This window comes from Hypanus sabinus, unplaced genomic scaffold, assembly GCF_030144855.1.
Source record: "Hypanus sabinus isolate sHypSab1 unplaced genomic scaffold, sHypSab1.hap1 scaffold_675, whole genome shotgun sequence".
NCBI classification, from domain to species: Eukaryota; Metazoa; Chordata; class Chondrichthyes; order Myliobatiformes; family Dasyatidae; genus Hypanus; species Hypanus sabinus.
Window position 1 is genome coordinate 216,027 of NW_026781528.1, and position 19,464 is coordinate 235,490.

General features: G+C 47.0%; 1 protein-coding gene across 1 annotated transcript; it reads right to left on the reverse strand.

The window, feature by feature from the left end:
• Positions 1-206: 206 nt before the first annotated feature.
• On the reverse strand, positions 207-9,481 carry LOC132389842 (C-type lectin domain family 12 member A-like). The gene is made up of 5 exons (XM_059962406.1): positions 9,325-9,481; positions 4,412-4,627; positions 1,987-2,129; positions 1,366-1,430; positions 207-408 (listed from the first exon to the last, which is right to left on the reverse strand). Exons 1-5 carry the CDS (start codon positions 9,479-9,481, stop codon positions 207-209), a joined length of 783 nt encoding a protein of 260 aa, XP_059818389.1.
• Between the last annotated feature and the right edge of the window lie 9,983 nt (positions 9,482-19,464).

The window sequence follows — 19,464 nt, forward strand, 5'->3', positions numbered from 1 at the left end:
GAGGGAGTGAGAAAGAGCGGGATGGAGAGGGATGGCGAGAAAGAACGGGATAGTTGGAGACTGGGGTTTTCCATGTGTGGTGGGGACAAAGGGGTTACGAAAAGATGAGAATAGAGAAGCAGGTAGGGCAGAGAATGTAGGGAGGATTTTGAGAGGATGGACTGAGTGTGATTGGAGCAGGGATAAGGAAGGGAAAGACTGGGTAATCATTTGATTCCAGTCGGCTCTCCGGGCTGTTGACAGAGAACCTGGATCTTTTCAGGAATATCCGGACAGCAGGGGGCGGACTTCTCGCAGATAAAATGGTGCTTATCATGAAGGCAATAGTCACTCCCTCCACTCGAAGTGCATTCACTGCAGGAGGAACTTCCGGAGGTCACCTTGTACATCAGACCATGGACGGCATTCCTGTCAGTAAATGGTTAAAAAATTTCAACAGAGTCTAAACAGATCCGGCGGAACACGAGACCGTCGCCAAACTAATCCCATTAAATCCGGGCAATCACTACTGCCCTGTGTCGTCCTCAAAATAATTCCAGTGTCCAAATGTCTCCCCACTGCTGTGCGCCAGTCACCAAATTAATCCAACTACACCACCTCCCCCAGAGCCTCCTGCCCGTCGTCCCGCGGTCTCCTCAGTCCTGTGGCAGTCCCAATTCGAATGGAATACACCCACTTTCCCCCGTCAGCTCTATTCCAGTCCCCAAACAAATATTATTCTCCCATCCTCCCATCGGCACAATCTGATCCTGCAACCCTCTGTCGGTCCCCAAATCCATCGCACGGCTCTTCCTCTCCCGACAGTTTATGTTCGTCTCCAAGTTAATCCCATTGCCCCTCACTGCTACCTCAGCCTTGCATCAGTCGGCAATCTGGACCCACTGACCGCCTCTGTGCCCACACTCCCGAATCGGTCTCCAAACTAATCCAGTTTTCCCAATCTCTCCCCCCAGATCAGTGTCAGACCCCAAACTGATCCTGCCGGATAACTCTTTCTCACAGAGCAAGGCCTGTCGGCAAACTAATCCGACTCTGCCTCCTGCTCCCCACAGATCTGAGTCAGACTCCGAACTAATTCCACTGTATCTCCCAATCCCCACAGCCCTGCGTCAGACACCAAAATAATCCCATGGAAATAATCCCCGGGGCCCACAGCAAATCGTCCAAATAATTCGCTGCCCTCTCCTGTGACAGACAGGTATCTTTTCCTAAAATATTCCCCTTGTATCGTTCTCCCCCGACACCAAATCCCACCCGCCACCCTCTTCTCAAAAACCTACTTCAGTCCGTAAACTAATCCCATATTCTCCCCTCACGACAGTGTCATTCCCCAACTCCCACACCACAGATCAGTCCAACTCTCACCCGGTTTCGCATTGTCCAATCCAGTAAGGAAGGTTACGGCGAACGAGAGACCGTGAAACAAAACTCTGTAAAATTAAATCCCTTTGATTAATGCCGAGAATCGAACCCTGTTTACGGGAGAGTGTCATGGGATGGTGTGTAGGGAGAATCACTCTGTGCCTGATCGCGGTGTGTGATGGGACGGTGTGGAGAGAGATTCACTCTGTGTTTCACCCCGGGAGTATGTTACCGGAGGGTATTGTGTGTTTTCACTCAGTGCCTGACCACGCGGGTGTGTGATGATTTCTGTGTTGCTGTGGGATCTTCTCGTGCTGTGAAGGGGCGGTGTGGAGGGAGATTCACTCTGTGTCTGATCCCGGGAGTGTGTGATGGGACGGAGTGAAGAGAGATTCACTCTGTGTCTGATCCCGGGAGTGTGTGATGGGACGGAGTGAAGAGAGATTCACTCTGTGTCTGATCCCGGGAGTGTGTGATGGGACGGTGTGAAGAGAGATTCACTCTGTGTTTCACCCCGGGAGTGTGTTACGGGAGGTTACTGTGGGTTTTCACTCAGTGCCTGACCCCGCGGGTGTGTGATGATTCCTGTGTTACTGTGGGATCTTCTCGTGCTGTGACACATACCGCTTTATCCCTTGAATTGATTTCCAGCAGGCTTGAATCACGGTTTGAACATCCTTGCATTGCTCTTGGGAAAGAAGTTTCAAACGTGGATACGTAATAACACCGGTCTGTATTTGTGACCCAGTCCTTGGAACACGTTTGCTCTGGAACTCAGGAACAAGGAACAGAGAGACACGGTGTGAATCTCTCGTCACACTTTCCCATCACACACACGCGGTGTGTCACACAGAGTGTATTTCTCGCAATGCGGTCTCATCACGCACACCTGAGGTCAAGCACAGAGTGAATCTCCCCTCACACCGTCCAAACGCACATTAACAAGGATCAGGAAAAGTGAAGTTCGCTCCAGACCATCCATCACACACTCACGGGGTCAAGACACAGAGTGAATCTCGTCCCATACTGTCTCATCGTACACGACTGGGGAGAGACACAGAATGAAGTTCCCTCCATAACGTCCCGTCACAGATCCACAGGATCAGACACAGAGTGAAGGTCGCTGCAAACCATCCATCACACACTCACGGGGTCAAGATACAGAGTGAATCTCGTCCCATACTGTCTCATCGTACACGCCTGGGGAGAGACACAGAATGAAGTTCCCTCCAAACCATCCATCACACACTCACGGGGTCAAGATACAGAGTGAATCTCGTCCCATACTGTCTCATCGTACACGACTGGGGAGAGACACAGAATGAGGTTCACTCCATAACGTCCCGTCACAGATTCACAGGATCAGACACAGAGTGAAGTTCTCTCTACATCATCCATCACAGTCTCTCCAGTCAGGCACAGATTGAGGCTACCTCTAACAGTCCTCTGATACACACACGGAGTCAGACACTGAATGATCCTCGCTCTACACCATCCTATCACACACTCAGTGTGTCAGAGGAAAAGCGATGCTCCCTCCACATCGTCCTATCAGAGACCCTGAATCAAACATGTAGTGAATCGCACTCCATTGCGCATCGTCACCCAGCCTCTGGGCCGGATCTAGAATACAGATTCCCCCACACTCTCCATAGACACAGAATGAAACTCTCTCTCTCTCTTCTCTCTCTCTCTCTCTCTCTCTCTCTCTCTCTCTCTCTCTCTCTCTCTCTCTCTCTCTCTCTCTCTCTCTCTCTCTCTCTCTCTCTCTCTCTCTCTCTCTCCACTACTCCATCACACACACATGGGTTCAGACTGCACGCTGGTCAGTGTCAAATCTCACGCTCTTGCGGACAGACAAAGAGTGAAGCTCCCTCCAAACCGTCACACGTTCATGGAGTGAGACACAGAGCTAAGCTACTGTGACTGTGTCCAATCGCACACTCCACGGATCAGACACAGTGTAGCTCCTTCAGCAGCGTCCGATTACGGACACCAGACATGGAGTGAAGCTCTTTCTCACTCTCCCATGACACAGGCGCAGGGTTAAAAACAGTTTTCACCGTCCGCACCATCTCACCACACACTACCGGAAGCAGATACAGAGTGAAATTCCCTCCGCTAACTCCGTGGCCTCATCTCTCATTCCAGCGGTCAGACGTGGAGTGAGGTATCCTGCACACCGTCCTGTCAAACTCTTCCGGAGTCAGATTCTGGGCGTTACTCCCTCCACACTGTCTCATCACACACCACCGGGGTCAGAGAACACTATTTAGATCCCTCCACAAACTCCAAACACACACAGCCTTGGTCAGACACAGTGTGAATCTCTCTCTCCACGGCCATAACACACTCTCCAGCAGTCGGACATAAAAAGAAACTCCCTCAGCACACAGGACAAACGTCAGAGCAAGAGCTTCTCAACACCCCACGCAGCAAAGTGTCAGACACAGAGGGAAGCTGCCTCCACACGGCCCCATTACGCACTCCCGATTCTAACAAAGTGTGAATCTCCCTCCTTACATTCTATTAAACTTCCTGGCGAGTCACAGAGTGCGGCTCTCTCTGAACCGTCCCATCACACCCCAATGTGCTCACACACAAAGCGAAATTCCGCCCACACACTCACGGGGTCAGACTCCCTCCACAATATCCAATCACACAGTCTGACGTCACGTAGAATGAACGCCCCTCTGCACTGTCCCATCACACAATCCCGCTATCAGACACGGAGTGAAGCTGGATCCATACTGTCCCATAAGACATTCCCGGACATAGGTTGACGCTGAAATGTGACGTCTCACGACGCCGTGGCCAGATACAGAATGAATCCACCTCCACAACGTCTCATCACACTTTCCTGGATTCAGTGATAGAGTGAAAGTTCGTCCATGCAGCCCCATCACACACTCACCGGGGCAAACACAGAGCAAATCACCCTCCAAACCATCCCTTAACACACTCCTGATATCAAACAGAGAGTGAAGCTTCCTCTCTCCATACCTGCCCTGCGATGAGGAGCGGGTGAAAGAGGGGAATGATGCCTCACCTCTGCTGCTAGTCCAAAAATTACAGATTCGGGCCTTGCTTTCGATGACAGATCTGTACTTCGTTTCCATCTCAGTGAACTGGTGACGGATATCGCTGTGCTTTCGTTTAAAAACGGACAGATTTGAGTTGAGCGCAGAAAGCTTGGTTTGAAGGGTTGAGTTTAACTCATTGTAGTTTCGGTGACAGGTTTCCTTAGACTGACGAATCTGTGATACTGAGAGAGAAGGTGAAGGACGTTTAGCGTTTGCAGTGACTCGTGAGTTAGCGTCACGCTACCGAACGGGTCACAGAGAGTGTTGTGTCAGTGTCACGGTGAAGTGTGTCACAGTGAAGCATGTGCTTGTGGCACAGCGAGAGGCGTCGGCGTAACCATGAGGGGCGTGTCTGTGTCTCTCTGAGGGGTATTTCAGTGCCCAGCTGCAGGTTTTGTTGTTGTTACCATTGAGGTCTGCGTCTGTATCGTGCGGGGCATTTCCGAGTTACTGTGAGGGACGTGTCGTTGTCACCGTCATAGGAGTTTCTGTGCCCCGGCGAGAGATGTGTCTGGTCGCAATGAAGTGTATCACAATGTGGAAAACAGGAAAATGTCAGGGTGAGGGGCCTTGTGGTATCACCGAGTGTGGAGTATCTGTGTAATGGTGTGCCGTTCTCGCAGAGAGGGGTATGTCTGTGTCACGGTGAGAGACATGTCATGGCCACGGTGGGTGTGAGAGTGTCACGCTGAGAGATGTGTCGGTTTTATGGAGAGGACTATTTCTGTGGCATTGTGAATTTAGGAGTCTGTTTCACGTTAGGTAGTTTGCCTGTGTAAGGGTGAGGTGTGGGAACTTGCCTGAATGAGCGGTGCGTTTGTGTTCTGCTGAGAGGTGATTCTGTCTTGTTACAGTGAGTCTCTGTTACGGTGCGATGCGGAGCGGATCACGTTGAGGAGTGTGAAGGTGTCGCGATACACGGTACCTTAGTGTCACGGTGATGAGCGTGAATAAACAATTGGATATTCCAATAATTAAATATTACCAATATTACCATTACCAATATGGTTTCGATTTCTTTTTTTTTTGTTTTGAATAAATTTATTTAATCTAACCCTGTTGTATCTGACTTTTTTTTTCCATCCCACTGTTATGGACCAAGCCTTTTTGATATGGAAAATGAAGGGTCTAACACAGGGGTGGGCAAACTCTTTTGACTTGAGGGCCACAAAGCGTTCTAAAATTTGACAGGGGGGCCGGACCAGGAGCAGATGGACGGATTGCTTTGGTAATACACCTCATAAGAGAAAATAAAATATCATGGGATATGTAGAAAACATGTGCTTTAATATCAATTGAAACTTAACAAATGCATTTAAACAAAATATCTGTCTTTGAAGTCCCATGATATTTAGCTATTTATTGAAATGACTTTTAAAACACTGAAAATTAAATGAATAAAATACAGCTTTTTTAATAGTAACAGTTATTATTTTAAAGCACTGAAAATTCTGTTATCCTTCAAGATATTATCATCATCACTCTCCTCCTGACTGTCTTTATTTCAAAAACGGTAGGAGATGCAGGTCTACTTGTCCAGCTTCTTCTTATTCAATTGTCCCCTGTGCCAAAACTCAACAATGACCCGCACAATGACAGAACAGTGAGAGCGCGCCAGTATGCGGAGCTCTGCGCTCGCAATTCCCCGCAGGCTATCTCCCTTAGCCGGAACGCTGGCTAATTGTGAGCCGGTTCGGATGTGCCAGGAAATGGGTCGCCACAAGGTCACAAAGTAAAGCGCAAATGTGGAGTAATACGCTGCACCTCAACAAAGGTCAATGTATATAGAGTGCGTCATCTACTGGGAAAACGCCAGAATTGCGGGGAAAAAAAAACGTTAACAAGGTTTATTAATATAATTTCATCAAGTTCTGCAGGCCGGATTAAAAATCTTAACGGGCCGCATATTGTCCGCGGGCCGTAGTTTGCCCATGACTGGTCTAACATGTTTTTTTGTGACTTATTCCTGGATAACTGTTTCATGTTTTTTGAAACGTTGTCTAATAAATATAATTTTCCTCAGATCCTATTTTTTTGTATAAACAAAATTAGATTTTTTTTGGATTATATGTTACAGACTTTTCGAACTCATACCCAGCTGACATCACGGGAAAAAATGGTTAAAAACCCTTATCAGAAAAGTTTAATAATAATCATTTATGATATGAACATGAAAATACAGCCAGATATATGAGATAAAATTAAGAACAAAAGTGAAAAAGAACATCTGCTTTCCTTACATACAGAGAAATTGGAGAAAATTTTACATTTCGTTAACTCGTCATTGATGTGTGCTAAAGACGACATGATACAATTTAAGGTGGTGCATCGGACCCATATGTCTAAGCACAAACCTGCTCGGTTTTACTCCCACGTTAATCCTATTTGTGATAGGTGCCATTCCGAAGCAGCATCTCACATGGCTAACATGTTCTGGTCTTGCCCTTTTCTTTCGGAGAAATATTGGAAAGATATGTTTGGTATTATTTCAATAGTTATGAGTATGAATTTACATCCTCATGGTGGATAATAGCTATTTATCCCATTAAACTCATCGGAAGATTGCAATTGTTACATTAATGGCTAGAAGATCCATTCTATTGAACTGGAAAGAGATGAATCGTCCACCAATCGTTTCCCCAAACTATATCTTGTTTAAATTTAGAGAAAATCAGAAGTGTTACTTTTAACTGACCATTCGATTAACTTTGAAGAACGCTGGAGGCCATTGATTCAACACTTTCATATGAGCTAAATCCACCTTTCCCGAACGTGTTTTCATTACCCTTAAATATCTGGACAGAGGAGCGGAGTTATTGACACTACTCTTTATATCCGTTAAAATATAACAGCCCGGTTTTTTGTTTGCAAGTTAGTTTTTTATAATTATTTTTTTTTTCTTTACAAATGCAGAATGAGTTTGGGAGGGTTGGCACATTTGTGTTATCAATAGTTTATACTTGTATATACTGCTCTATTCACGATGTATTCCCAATCCCTCTCTGTATTTCTACTGTTACTATGTTTTGTTTGAAAATCAATACATATATTTAAAAAAAGAAAGAATGAAATACTGTCAGGATATATCGAAGTTAGTGAGGGGTATATTGCGGTCAGAGTGACGGTCATGTGTGTGTCACGGCGATGGTCGTGTTCATGTCGCGTTTAGGAGAATATCTGTGTCTCGTTGAAGGTCGTGACCGTGCTATGGTATTATTGTTGATGTTATGGTGAATGACGTGTCGGTGTCAGTGCGAGTCTTGATTGTGTTACGGTAAAGGCCGTGTTTTCATCCCGGTTAGCGGTGTGTACGTGTAATAGAGCATAGAATACAGAATAGTGCAGTAGAGTCCCGTCAGCTCACAATGTTTTGTCCACCCTTAAACCCTGCCTCCCATATAACCCACCACGTTAAATTCCCTATATACCTGTCTAGTAGTCTCTTAAATTTCACTAGTGCATCTGCCTCCGCCAGTGACTCAGGCCATGCATTCCATGCACCAAGTACTCTCTGAGTAATGAATCTTCCTCTAATATCCACTTTGATCTTCCCACCCCTTATCTTAAAGCCTTGTCCTCTTGTACTGAGCAGTGATGACCTGGTATATGATCTTGTATACCTCTATCTTGTCTACTCTCATCCTCCTTCTCTCCAAAGAGTAAAGACCAAGCCCACTTAATCTCTGATCATAATGCACACTCTCTAAACTTGGCAGCATCCTGGCAAATCTCCTCCGTACCATTTCCAATGCTTCCACATCCCTCCTATAGTGAGGCAACCAGAACTGAACACATTACTCCAAGTGTGGCCTAACTAGAATTTTAAATAACTGCATAATTACATCGAAACTCTATCCCTCGACTTATGAAAGCTAACACTCCATAAGCTTGATTTACTGCCCTACCAACCTGTGCGGCAACTTTAAGGGATCTGTGGACATGTATCCCCAAATCCCTCTGCTCCTCCACACTACCAAGTATCCTGCCATTTAATTTGTACTTCCAAAGTGTACCACCTCACACTTCTCCGGTTTGAACACCATCTGCTACTTCTCAGCTCACATCAGCATCTTATCAATGTCTTTCTGCAATATTCGGCAATCTTCTACACTATCCACAACAACACCAACCTTTGGGTCATCTGCAAAACTTGCCACATCACCCTTCTACCCCTACATCCAGATGGATAACAACAAACAAAAAAAAAAAAAGGAGAGGTGCCAGAACCGGAACCGAACTAGTCACAACACTCCATTCCGAATGTATCCCTTCCACCTCGACACTTTGCTTTCTGCATGAAAGCAAATTCTAGATCCACTTGGCCAAACTTCCCTGGATCCCATGCCTCTGACTTTCTGAATAACACTACCGTGTGGAACCTGTCAAATGTCTTACAAAAATCCACGCAGATCACATCCGCTGCACTATATCCCTGGTCGCCTCCTGAACGAAATCTAACAGGCTTGTTAGACACGAACTGCCCTTCCCAAAGTCATGTTAACTGTCCCTGATCAGACCATGATTTTATAAATACCCACTGATCCTATCTATAGGAATCTTTTCCAACAACGTTTCCACCACAGACGTAAGGCTCGCTGGTCTATAGTTTCACGGGCTATCCCTACTACCTTTTTTGAACAAGGGGATAACATTCCCCTCCGTCCAATTCCCCGATGCCATTCCCGTGGAAGGACAAAGAGACATAACGATTCCAGCCAGAGGCTCAGCAATCTCTTCTCCTCGTGTAGAAGCTTAGGGAATATTCTGTCCAACTGTATTTTAATAATTCCAACACGTCCTCTCCCTTAATATCAACATGCTCCAAAACTTAAACCTCACTCATATTGTCCACACTGTCATCAAGTTCCGTTCGACTCACCATAGATCGACAGCCCGGCCACTATCGCGACGAGGCTGAACATAACGAGGCAAAGTAGGAAGATCTTAAGGCAGGTTATTTTTCCGATGTTCTGTTTCGTCTCCTGTTCCTGCGCAGCTGTAGAGAGCCCATTCATTGTCTGTGTGAATTCAGCCATTTTCCCCACTGCGACTCCATTTCAACCCCATCCGCGCACGCTCCTTCCACCACGATCAGCCCCTCCCTCTTTCAATCTCATCTACTTCCAGCCGTCATATCCGAAAATCCAAATTCCTTGGCCAAAGGCTGACAGGTTCCCGACGGATTCCAGAGATCAGTCAGATCTCCCCTGAACCTCCTCCGCTCCAGAGGAAGCGACTCAGGTGTCCGACCTCTCGTTGTAACACACGCCACCGAATCCCGGCAGAGTCCTGTTAAAACTCCCCGGAGGCTCCCCAACGCCCTGACATCCTTCCGGTAATGGGGTGACCAGATTCGGTACAAGAAGGCAGCGGGAGAGTACCTAAGTACTTCCAGCGGGAAGACATTTTGCGTTCTCGGGGGAACAGGGAGGCCAGACTGCGCAGGCGTGTGACGTCCGCCAGCTGAGCGCAAACAGTTTAAAAAGCAGGCAGAAATACCGGGCGGACGGCGGTGTGAGAGGCAGCAGAGTGAAAGGGCTTTGGTTCAACGGGCTTCGGCGTTAACGGGACAAGGTGAGGCGGTTGTTGATTACAGAAGGAGGTAGTATGTGTGTGAGGCTAGTTTTCTGTGGTCGGTGTCAGATATGTGAGGTAGGAAATAGGTAGGAAAGGGGAAGAGGTCCTGAAAGAAGACTACAGGGAGATGGGAACGAAATTGACAAGCAGGACCTCAAAGTTAGAAATCTCGTGATTACTGCCTGTGCCACACGACAGTGAGAATAGGGACAGAATTAGGTGGACGATAAATGCGTGGCTGAGGGATTGGAACAGGGGGAAGGAATTCAGATTTCTGGATCATTGGGACCTATTTTGGGGCGTGTGTGATCTGTACAAAAAGGACGGGTTGCATTTGAATCTCAGAGTGAACAATTTCCTGGCGGGCAGGCTTGATAGTGCTTTTGGCGAGGGTTTAAACTAGTTTGGCAGAGTGGTGAAAATCAGATGGTAAAGGCATAATGCTAAGAGTTCTGAGCTGATAAGGAAGGACAGGCAGGGGAAAGAATGTCATTTGTACATTTGATTGTCTATTTCAATGCTAGGAGTATTAGGAACAAGGGGGATGAATCTACAGCATGGATTAGCACGTGGAACTACAATGTTTTTTCCGTTACTGAAACTTGGTTGGAGGAATGGCAGGATTGGATAATGCAGGTCCCCTGGTTCAGGTGTTTTAAAAGGAATAGGATGGGGGGGGGGTATAAAAGGGGGAAGTGGAATTGCTGGTCAGGGATAGTATCACGGCTATAGAAATTGAGGACGCTGCAGAGGGAGCGTCCACGGAGCCAGACTGGATGGAAGTCAGAAATAGGAAGGGATCAATCACAGTGCTGGGAGTAGTCAGCAGGCCCCCAAGTAGCTCCCGAGACACCGAGAAGCAGATAAGCAGGCCGATTTTAGAATAGTGCAGGAAATACAGGGTAGTAGTTATGGGTGATTTCAACTTCCCTCATATTAGTGCAAGGGGGTTGGATGGGGCTGAATTCCTGACACAGTATGTGGATCGGCCGACGAGCGGAGAGGCTATACTGAATCCAGTTCTGGGTAATGAACCTGGTCAGGTGACAGACCTCTTGGTGGCGGAGCATTTTGGTGAGAATGACCACAACTCCCTTAGCTTCAGCATAGCTAAATACAGGGATAAAATCAAGCAAAATTCTGAAGTGCTTAACTGGGGAAGGGCTAACTTTGAAGAGATGAGTCAGGAACTAGCCAGCTTAAACTGAAAACATATGGTCAAAGGCGAAAACACAGAAGTAATGTTGGAGAAGCTTCGGGACCACTTAAGCTGTGTTCAGGATAGTTTTGTCCCAATGAAGCAAGGAAAAAATGGTAGGATAAGGGAGCCGTGGCTGATGTAATATGTGAGGCAACTCGTTAAGAGGAAAAAGGAAGCATATGTTAGATATAAGCAGAAAGTAGGACGGGCTTATGAGAAATATAGGATTGCCAGAAAGGAGCAAAGAAGGGTATTAGGAGAGCTCGAAGGGGGCATAAGAAGGCCTTGGCCTGTAGGATTAAGGAGAAATCCAAGGCGTCCTATGCGTATGTGAAGAATAGGGGTATGACCAGAACGAAGGTGGGACGGCTAAATGATAAAAAGGTCAACGTGTGTCTGGAAGCGGAGGAGGAGGTTGGGGAGGTCATAAATGAATACTTTGCTTTAGTATTCCCTAGTGAGAAGGATCTTAATCAGGATGAGGTCGAAGTATAGCGGGCCTGTGTGCTCGACCATGTGGAAATTCAGGAAAAAGAACTGCTGGATCTTAAAAACATTAAGATTGATAAATCCCCAGGGCCGGATATGATACACACCAGGTTGTTGTGGGAATTGAGAGAAGAGATCGCAGGAGCATTAGCCATGATCTTTGAATGCTCTTTGGCTCCAGGGGAAGAGCCGGAGGACCGGAGAATGGCAAATGCAGTTCCCTTGCTTAACAAAGGTAATAGGGAGAAACCTGGGGACTATAGACTGGTGCGTCCACGTCGGTGATACGCAAACTACTGGAAAGTATTCCTAAGGATAGGATCTACGACCATTTGGAGAAGTACAGTCTACTCATGAACAGTCAACATGGCTTTGTGAAATGAATATCGTCCCTCACGATCCTAACTGAGGTTCTTGAAGAGGTAACAAAAGAAATTGATGAGGGTAGGGCAGTGGATGTGGTCCACATGGACTTTAGCAAAGCATTTGACAAGGTCTGTCATGAGAGGCTCATCCAGAAAGTCATGAGGCATGGGTTAAGTGGAACCTTGCCTCTTTGGATAAAAAAAAAGCTTAAAGGAAAAAAAAACAGAATGTCGTTGTGGAAGGAAAGTATTCTGCCAAGAGGTTGGTGACTTGTGGAGTGCCGCAGGGATCTGTCCTGCGACCCCTGCTGTTTGTGATTTTTATAAATGACCTGGATGTGGAGTTTGAAGGCTGAGTAAGTTTAAGGATGACACGAAGATTGGACGAGTAGTGGATGGAGCTGTAGGATGTAGAAGATTACAAGAGGATATAGACAGGTTGCAGAGTTGGGCAGAAAATTGGCAAATGGAGTTGAATCTGGATAAGTGTCAGGTGACGAATTTTGGAAGGACAAACCAGAAGACAGAGCATAAGATTAATGATCAGTTACTTACGAGTGTGGATGAACAAAGGGACCTTGTGGTTCAAATCCATACATCCCTCAAGTTCGCTACACAGGTTTAAAGGGTAGATAAGAAGGCCTATGGAATGCTAGGCTTCATTAACAGGGGGAATTGCCTTCAAGAGTAATGTTGCAACTCTACAAATCTCTGGTGAGACCGCACTTAGAGCTAAGTTGTGCTAAGTTCTGGTCACCTCATTATAGGAAGGATGTGGAAGCTATGGAAATGGTGCAGAGGAGATTTGCCAAGATGCGGCCTGGATTGGAGGACCAGTCATATGAAGTGAGGTTAACAGAGCTGAGACTTTTCTTTTTGGAGCGTAGAAGAATGAGAGGGGACTTGATAGAGGTCGACAAGATGATGAGAGGCATAGATAGGGTGGATAGTCAGTACCTGTTTCCCAGGGCACCAATAGCAAACATCAGAGGGCATATGCACAAAATTAAAGGAAGGAAGTTTAGGGGAGACATCGGGGTAATTTGTTTACACAGAGGGTTGTAAGAGACAGGAATGACTTGCTAGGGATAATGGTGGAGTTTAAAACATTAGGGGTATTTAAGAGCCTTTTGGACAATCACATAGCTGAAAGAAAATGGAGGGCTATGGGGAGTGGGGTTTTAGTACTTTTTTAAGGGTTATATGGGTCGGCACAACATGGTGGGCTGAAGGCCCTGTACTGTGCTGTTGGGTTCTATGGTTCTATGGTTCTAACTGTATAGAAAACGATTGATTCGGCCTATCTAGTGATTTTTGTAAAGTTGCAACTTAACTCCCTGACAATTGTACTTAATGCACCGAGGAATAAAGGCAAGAATGCCATAGGACTTCTGAACCATCCCGTCAAACTGTCCAACCAGACCACCTCAAGCCGTATCAACAGCAGACATACTAACTCAGCCATCTACAATTTCATCCAAGATCATTTATACACATTTAAGGGCCGATTGGTAATTTTACAGCGACAGTGTATAGGACCCTGGTTACACGCCACAGGAAGGATGTGAAATGAAGAGACAGGGAGCAGAGGAGAGTTACAAGGATTTGCCTGAATTGTAGAGCGTGCCTTATGAGAATAGGTTGAGTGAACTCGGTCTTTACTCTTTGGAGCGACAGAGGATGAGAGGTGACCTGATAGAGATGTATATTATTATGAGAGGCATTCATTGTATGGATAGACAGTGGCTTGTTCCCCAGTGCTGAAATGGCCAGCACGAGATTGCATGGTTTATAAGGCGCTTGGAAGTAGGTACACAGGAGATTTCAGGGGTAAGTTTTTTTTTTACGCAGATAGCGGTGGGTGCGTGGAGTGGGCTGCCGGCGGCGGTGGTGGAGGTGGAAACGAGAGGGTCTTTTAAGAGACTACTGAATGGCTGCATGGAACATAGAGGAATAGAGGGCTATCGGTAAAGCCTAGGTTGTTCTAAGGTAGGGACATGTTCGGTCAGTTTTGTTGGTTGAAGCTCCTGTATTGTGATGGATCTAGATCGTTTATAAACATCACAGATAGGGTTTAATTGGGGAGTCGAGTGACAACGTGTTGTTACCCAGACGGTGGTCAATTTGTCGAGGCAGATGGAATAGAAACTTGGACTTGGAATTGACACGTGACACCTCCGAATTGACGTCATCGCTGTGAACTCTGACCTGTTTGTGCAGAGGTTGACAACACGCCTGGTCCCAGGGAAATGGGAAGATCTTCGTCCTCATCGATGCGGGGTTCCACTTTCCGAAAGTTCAGCTCTGAGTAGATGGAGTTCAGACCGTCTTGGAGAGGGAGAGAGAGCGAGTCGGAAAGAAGATCAGGAAGAATGTGAGAGCGCTAGAGAACGGAGGAGGGTGTCGAGGAGAGAATGACGAGAGAGGCAAGTGTGAGAGAGAGAGAGGGAGAGGCATGAGGCAGCGAAAGAATGTGTGTGAGAGAGGGGGAGATTGAGAAGAGTCACAGGGAGGCAGAAGAGAAGAGAAATGAACTGACGGGGGAGAGCGAGAGGGGCGATGGACAGGAAGATGCGAGAGAAAGAATGGGGAGTAAGCACGGGGTGAAAGAGTGTCGAGAAGAGTGAGAGGATAGGGAGAGGAGTGAGCGAGAGCGAAATAGAGGGGTAGTAAAGGGAGAGAGAGGGGAGGAGAAAAGTGGGAGAGGGATGGGGAAGAGAGAAGAGGAGAACTTGAGAGAGAGACAGCACACCGAGGTGAAAGAGCATCGGGGAAATGAAGAGAGGAGTGGATAGAGAGGAGGAGAGTGCGCGAGGGGAGATGAGTGGAAGATTTAGAGACAGAGAGAGGTAAGATGACCGGGAGGGGCGGGCGAGGATGGATAAGAAGGAGAGAAGAGAGAGAGAGAGAGAGCGAGGGTGGAGAGTGAGAGTGGTAGAGACGGTGACTGTGATAGAGGGACGAGAGGGAGAGGGGGCAAATAAATAGGGCGAAGAAAACTTGACAGTGGGAGACAGTAGGGAAAACTGGGCAGGAGTGGAGTTGAGAGAGGAAGAACGCCGAGGGTGTGAGAAGGTCAGGGATGGGAGAGAAGGAGAAAGAGTGGAGAGTGGGGTTAAGAAAAAAGGTAGAGAGCGATTATGGATTTAAACCGCGCTTGCCCCTCACCACACGGACAGGGCTCTCAATCATCTGCACAACCCCATCCCACAGCGCACGCTGAGCAGCGTCCCTTGATCCAGATGGTACATCCCATGCTACCTCTCCTCACCGAACTTCTCATAGCACACTCTCCTCAAACCATTCAACGCCGCTCCCTCTATTCTGCACCTCCTAGGGCGCCGACTTCTCGCGACACCCTCCCCAGTGTCACGCTAATTTCTCACCGCCCATCGGCTCTCCCAAGCGTTCCCTTTATCTTATGCTCAAACAGGCAATCGTTAGATACTTTTACCCTGAGATCTCTCCTCAGGATTGGACATATCATCTGAACAGGGTCAAACCAACAAAGATGAAACTGACCTCGATCTGTCCGGACTCGGTGCGCCGAGAGGTTATTGAAATTAATTTCCACGTATGATACATCAGATTCAGCTGGGGACAGACCAGCGAGGGTCAGACACAGAATGAAGCTCCCTCTATACCATCCCATCACATACTCCCGGGGTCAGGCTCAAAGTGAAGCTCCTTCCACAGCGTCCCATCAAACACTCCGGGGGTCAGAAACAGAGTGAATCTCCCTCACACCGTCCCATCACACACTCCCGGAGTCATGCACAGAGTGAATCTCCCTCCACACCGTCCCATCACACACTCCCGGTGTCAGACACAGTGTGAATCTCCCTCTGCACCGTCCCATCACAGTCACCAGGGGTCAGACACAGAGTGAATCTCCCTCCACCCCGTCCCATCACACACTCCAGGGGTCAGACACAGAGTGAATCTCCCTCCACACCGTCCCATCACACACTCCAGGGGTCAGACACAGAGTGAATCTCCCTCCACACCGTCCCATCACACACTCCCGGGGTCAGATACACTGTGAATCTCTCTGCGTACCATCCCATCGCACACTCCCTGGGTCAGACACAGAGTGAAACTCCCTCTGCACCGTCCCATCAGGCTCTCCTTTGGTCAGACACAGAGTGAAACTCCCTCCACCCGTTCGATCACGTACTCTGGGGATAAGCTGCAGAATCGAGCTGTCGTCTGACTCTCTGCCCCACTCACCTCGGAAAAGTGACCGTGAGACCGTTTTTCCCCACTTCATATCCATGTAACTACCGTTCCCGTCCATCCTGCCGAGGGTTCTCAGCGTCTCTGAGCTCAGATCGGGGAAGCAACCTTTCTCAGAGGAAGCCTGTGTTGACAAGTGAGTTAGACCGTGACCAGCCAACATGGGATGAAGAGCTGATGAATAGAGGAACCGAGAGGAGAGGAAGGAAGTGCGGGGAGCAGAGAGATTGAGGGTGTTGCAGAGGGTGGTCGTGAGAAATGAGGGTGTGTGAGGAAAGAGTAATGAGAGTGGGTTAAAAGAAGGGAGGATTCGGGGTCTGGAAGAGATAGAGAGGCGGATGACAATGGACTGACTACAACTGCTCTTTGACTTCTGTGGGAAAACCAGTTCTGGATCCAAAAAACAATGTCCCCTTGAATCCCATACCTCCTTACTTTCTGAATAAAACTTGCATGGGGTATCTCTTCAAGTGCCTTGCTGAAATCCAAATACACTATATCTATTGCTCTTCCATCCTCAGTCTGTTTAGTCACATCCTCAGAAAACTTACATAGGCTCGTAAGGCCATACCTGCCTTTGAGAAAGCCATGATGACTATTGCTAATCATTTTATAGCGCTGCAAATGTTCATAAATCCTGACTCTCAGGATCTTTTCCATCAACCTACCAACCACGGAGGTAAGAGTCACTGGTCTATCATTTCCTGGGCTATCTCCTCCGTCCCCATTCATGGTACACACATAATCGCCTGAGCCTCAGCAATCTCCAACACCACCCCTCGGGTCGTACAGTACCCTGGTCGTCCTTTCGCGGTGACTAACGCAACCTGATGCTTTCCAAAAGCTCCAGAACATCCTCTTTATTAATGTCTACATGCTCAAGCTTTTCAGGCCGCTGCAAGTCTCTGACAATCGCCAGAATAGTTTAGCCGAGTGAATACTGATGCAAGGTATTCATTATGTACCCCTGTTATCTTCTCCGGTTCCATGCACACTTTGCCAGCCTCACACTTGATTCATCGTAGTCTTTCACGTCTTATCCACTCGCTCGTCACATACTTATAGAATACGCTGCGGATTGCATTAATCCTGTCCTCCAAGACCTTATTATGGCCTCTTCTGGCTCTCCTAATTTCTTTCTTAAACTCCATCCTGTTAGTTTTATAATCTTCTAGACCTCTGTCATCAAGTAGTGTTTTGAACCTTTCATCAGGCCTCCTTTCCTTCTTGACTATATTTCCAACAGCCTTTGTACACCAACGTCCCTACCATCCTTTCCCTTACTCATTGGAAGGTAACTATGCCGAACTCCACGCAAATATCCAGAGAACATTTGTCACATTTCTGAGAACATCTGATCCCAATTTTTGATTTCATCTTCCTGCCTGATAGCCTCATATTTTCCTTATTCAATTCAAAGTTTTTCTAACTTATCTGTTCCCAGCCCTCTCCAATGCTATGGTCAATGATGCAGAATACTAAACACTATCTCCGTTGGAGAAATGATGTTGTAGCCATTGCAGATACTTGGATGGCTCAGTGAGAGAAATGGTTACTTCAAGTGCCGGGTTTTAGAGGTTTCAGAAAGGATATGGGAGCAGGCAAAAGAGTTGGGGGCTGGCACTGTTGATCAGAGACACAGTAAGGGCTGTAGAAAAGGTGGACGCCACAGAGCGATTTTCTACGGAGTTCCTGTAGGTGGAAAGTAGGAACAGGAAAGGGTCTATAACTTTACAGGGTGTTTTGATAGGCCACCCAATAGTAAAAGGGATATCGAGGAGCAGATAGGGAAACAGATCATGGAAAGATATAATAATTACAGAGTTGTCGTGACGGGAATTTTTAACTTACCAATATGAATTGGCATCTCCCTGGAGCAAGAGGTAAAGATGGGCTGGAGTTTGTCAGGATGTTCAGGAAAGTTCCTTGACATAACATGTAGAGAAGCCTACGAGAGGAGAGGCTGCACTTGATTTGTTATTGGGAAATGAACCTGGTCAGGTGTCAGATCTCTTAATGGGAGAACAATTTGGAGATAGTGATCGTAAAACTATCTCCTTTAAAATAGCATTGGAGACAGATGGGAACAGACGTGTTAGAAAAGCGTTTACTGGGAGTAAGGTGAATTATGAGGCTATTCGGCAGGAAATTGGGAGCTTAAATTGGAAACAGATGGTCTCAGGGAAAGGTACGGACCCTTGTGGCAAGATTTCAAGGGATATTTATGGGGAGTTCTGCATTGGTACGTTCCAATGAGCCAGGGAATTTATGGTAAGCTACAGGAACAGTGGTGTACAAAGGCCGTGATATATAAAGTCAAGAATGAAATAAAAGCTTACAAAAGGTCCAGGGTGCTAGGTAATGTTAAAGATCTAGAAGATTGTAAGACTAATAAGAAGGAGCTAAGGAAAGAAATTAGGAGAGCCTGAAGGTGCCTTGAGAGGGCCTTGGTTGGTTTTTATTAAGTTTTTCTTAAATGTTAAAATGAGCCCGCATTTTCCACTTCATCTGGCAGCTCATTCTACACTGCCACCACTCTCTGTGTGGAGAAGCCCTCCCACAATGTTCCCTTTAAACCTTCCACCCTTCACCCTTAAACCATGTACCCTGTTTTTTTGTCCTCTCCCCAAGCATCAGCTGAAAAAAACCTGCTGGCATTCACTTATCAACGAGTAGCGGCTTTTGAGAGCACACATTCTCCCGGGGTCAGGCACAGAGTGAAGCTCTCTCCGTACCATCCCATCACACACTCCGGGGGTCAAACAAACAGCAAGGCTTCCTCCACACCGTCCCAACACACATTCCCGTAGTCAGACACTGAATGACGCTCAGTTAGCAACGGGACATCTCACCACCCTTGTGAAGCTCCTTCCACACTGCTTCATCACATTCTCTCCGGTATAGACACAGAGTGAAACATCTTCTTCCTCGTCCGTGTCACACACTTGCGGTTCAAACATTCTGTGCAGTTCCCTTCCACCCATTCATTTCGAGAGGACTGGAATGTACAAAGTTTTTAAGACCTAATAAGGAACTGTGAGGCCACATTTGCAGCATTGCGAGCAGGTTTTGATCCCTCATCGAACAAAGTATTTGCTCCTATTGGAAAGGGTTCAAATCAGATTCACGAACATGATTCCAGGATTGGACT

Bases quoted from the DNA above. Each gene is read 5' to 3' on its own strand.
- LOC132389842 (XM_059962406.1), bottom strand. From the start codon at position 9,481: ATGGCTGAATTCACACAGACAATGAATGGGCTCTCTACAGCTGCGCAG. The intron at 4,628-9,324 runs GTGAGTCGAACG...CTTCTCTCTCAG, and splicing joins GGCCGGGCTGTCGATCTATG to TATCACAGATTCGTCAGTCT. The intron at 409-1,365 runs GTGAGAGTTGGA...ATTTACTGACAG, and splicing joins ATTGGACAATGCGAAACCGG to GAATGCCGTCCATGGTCTGA.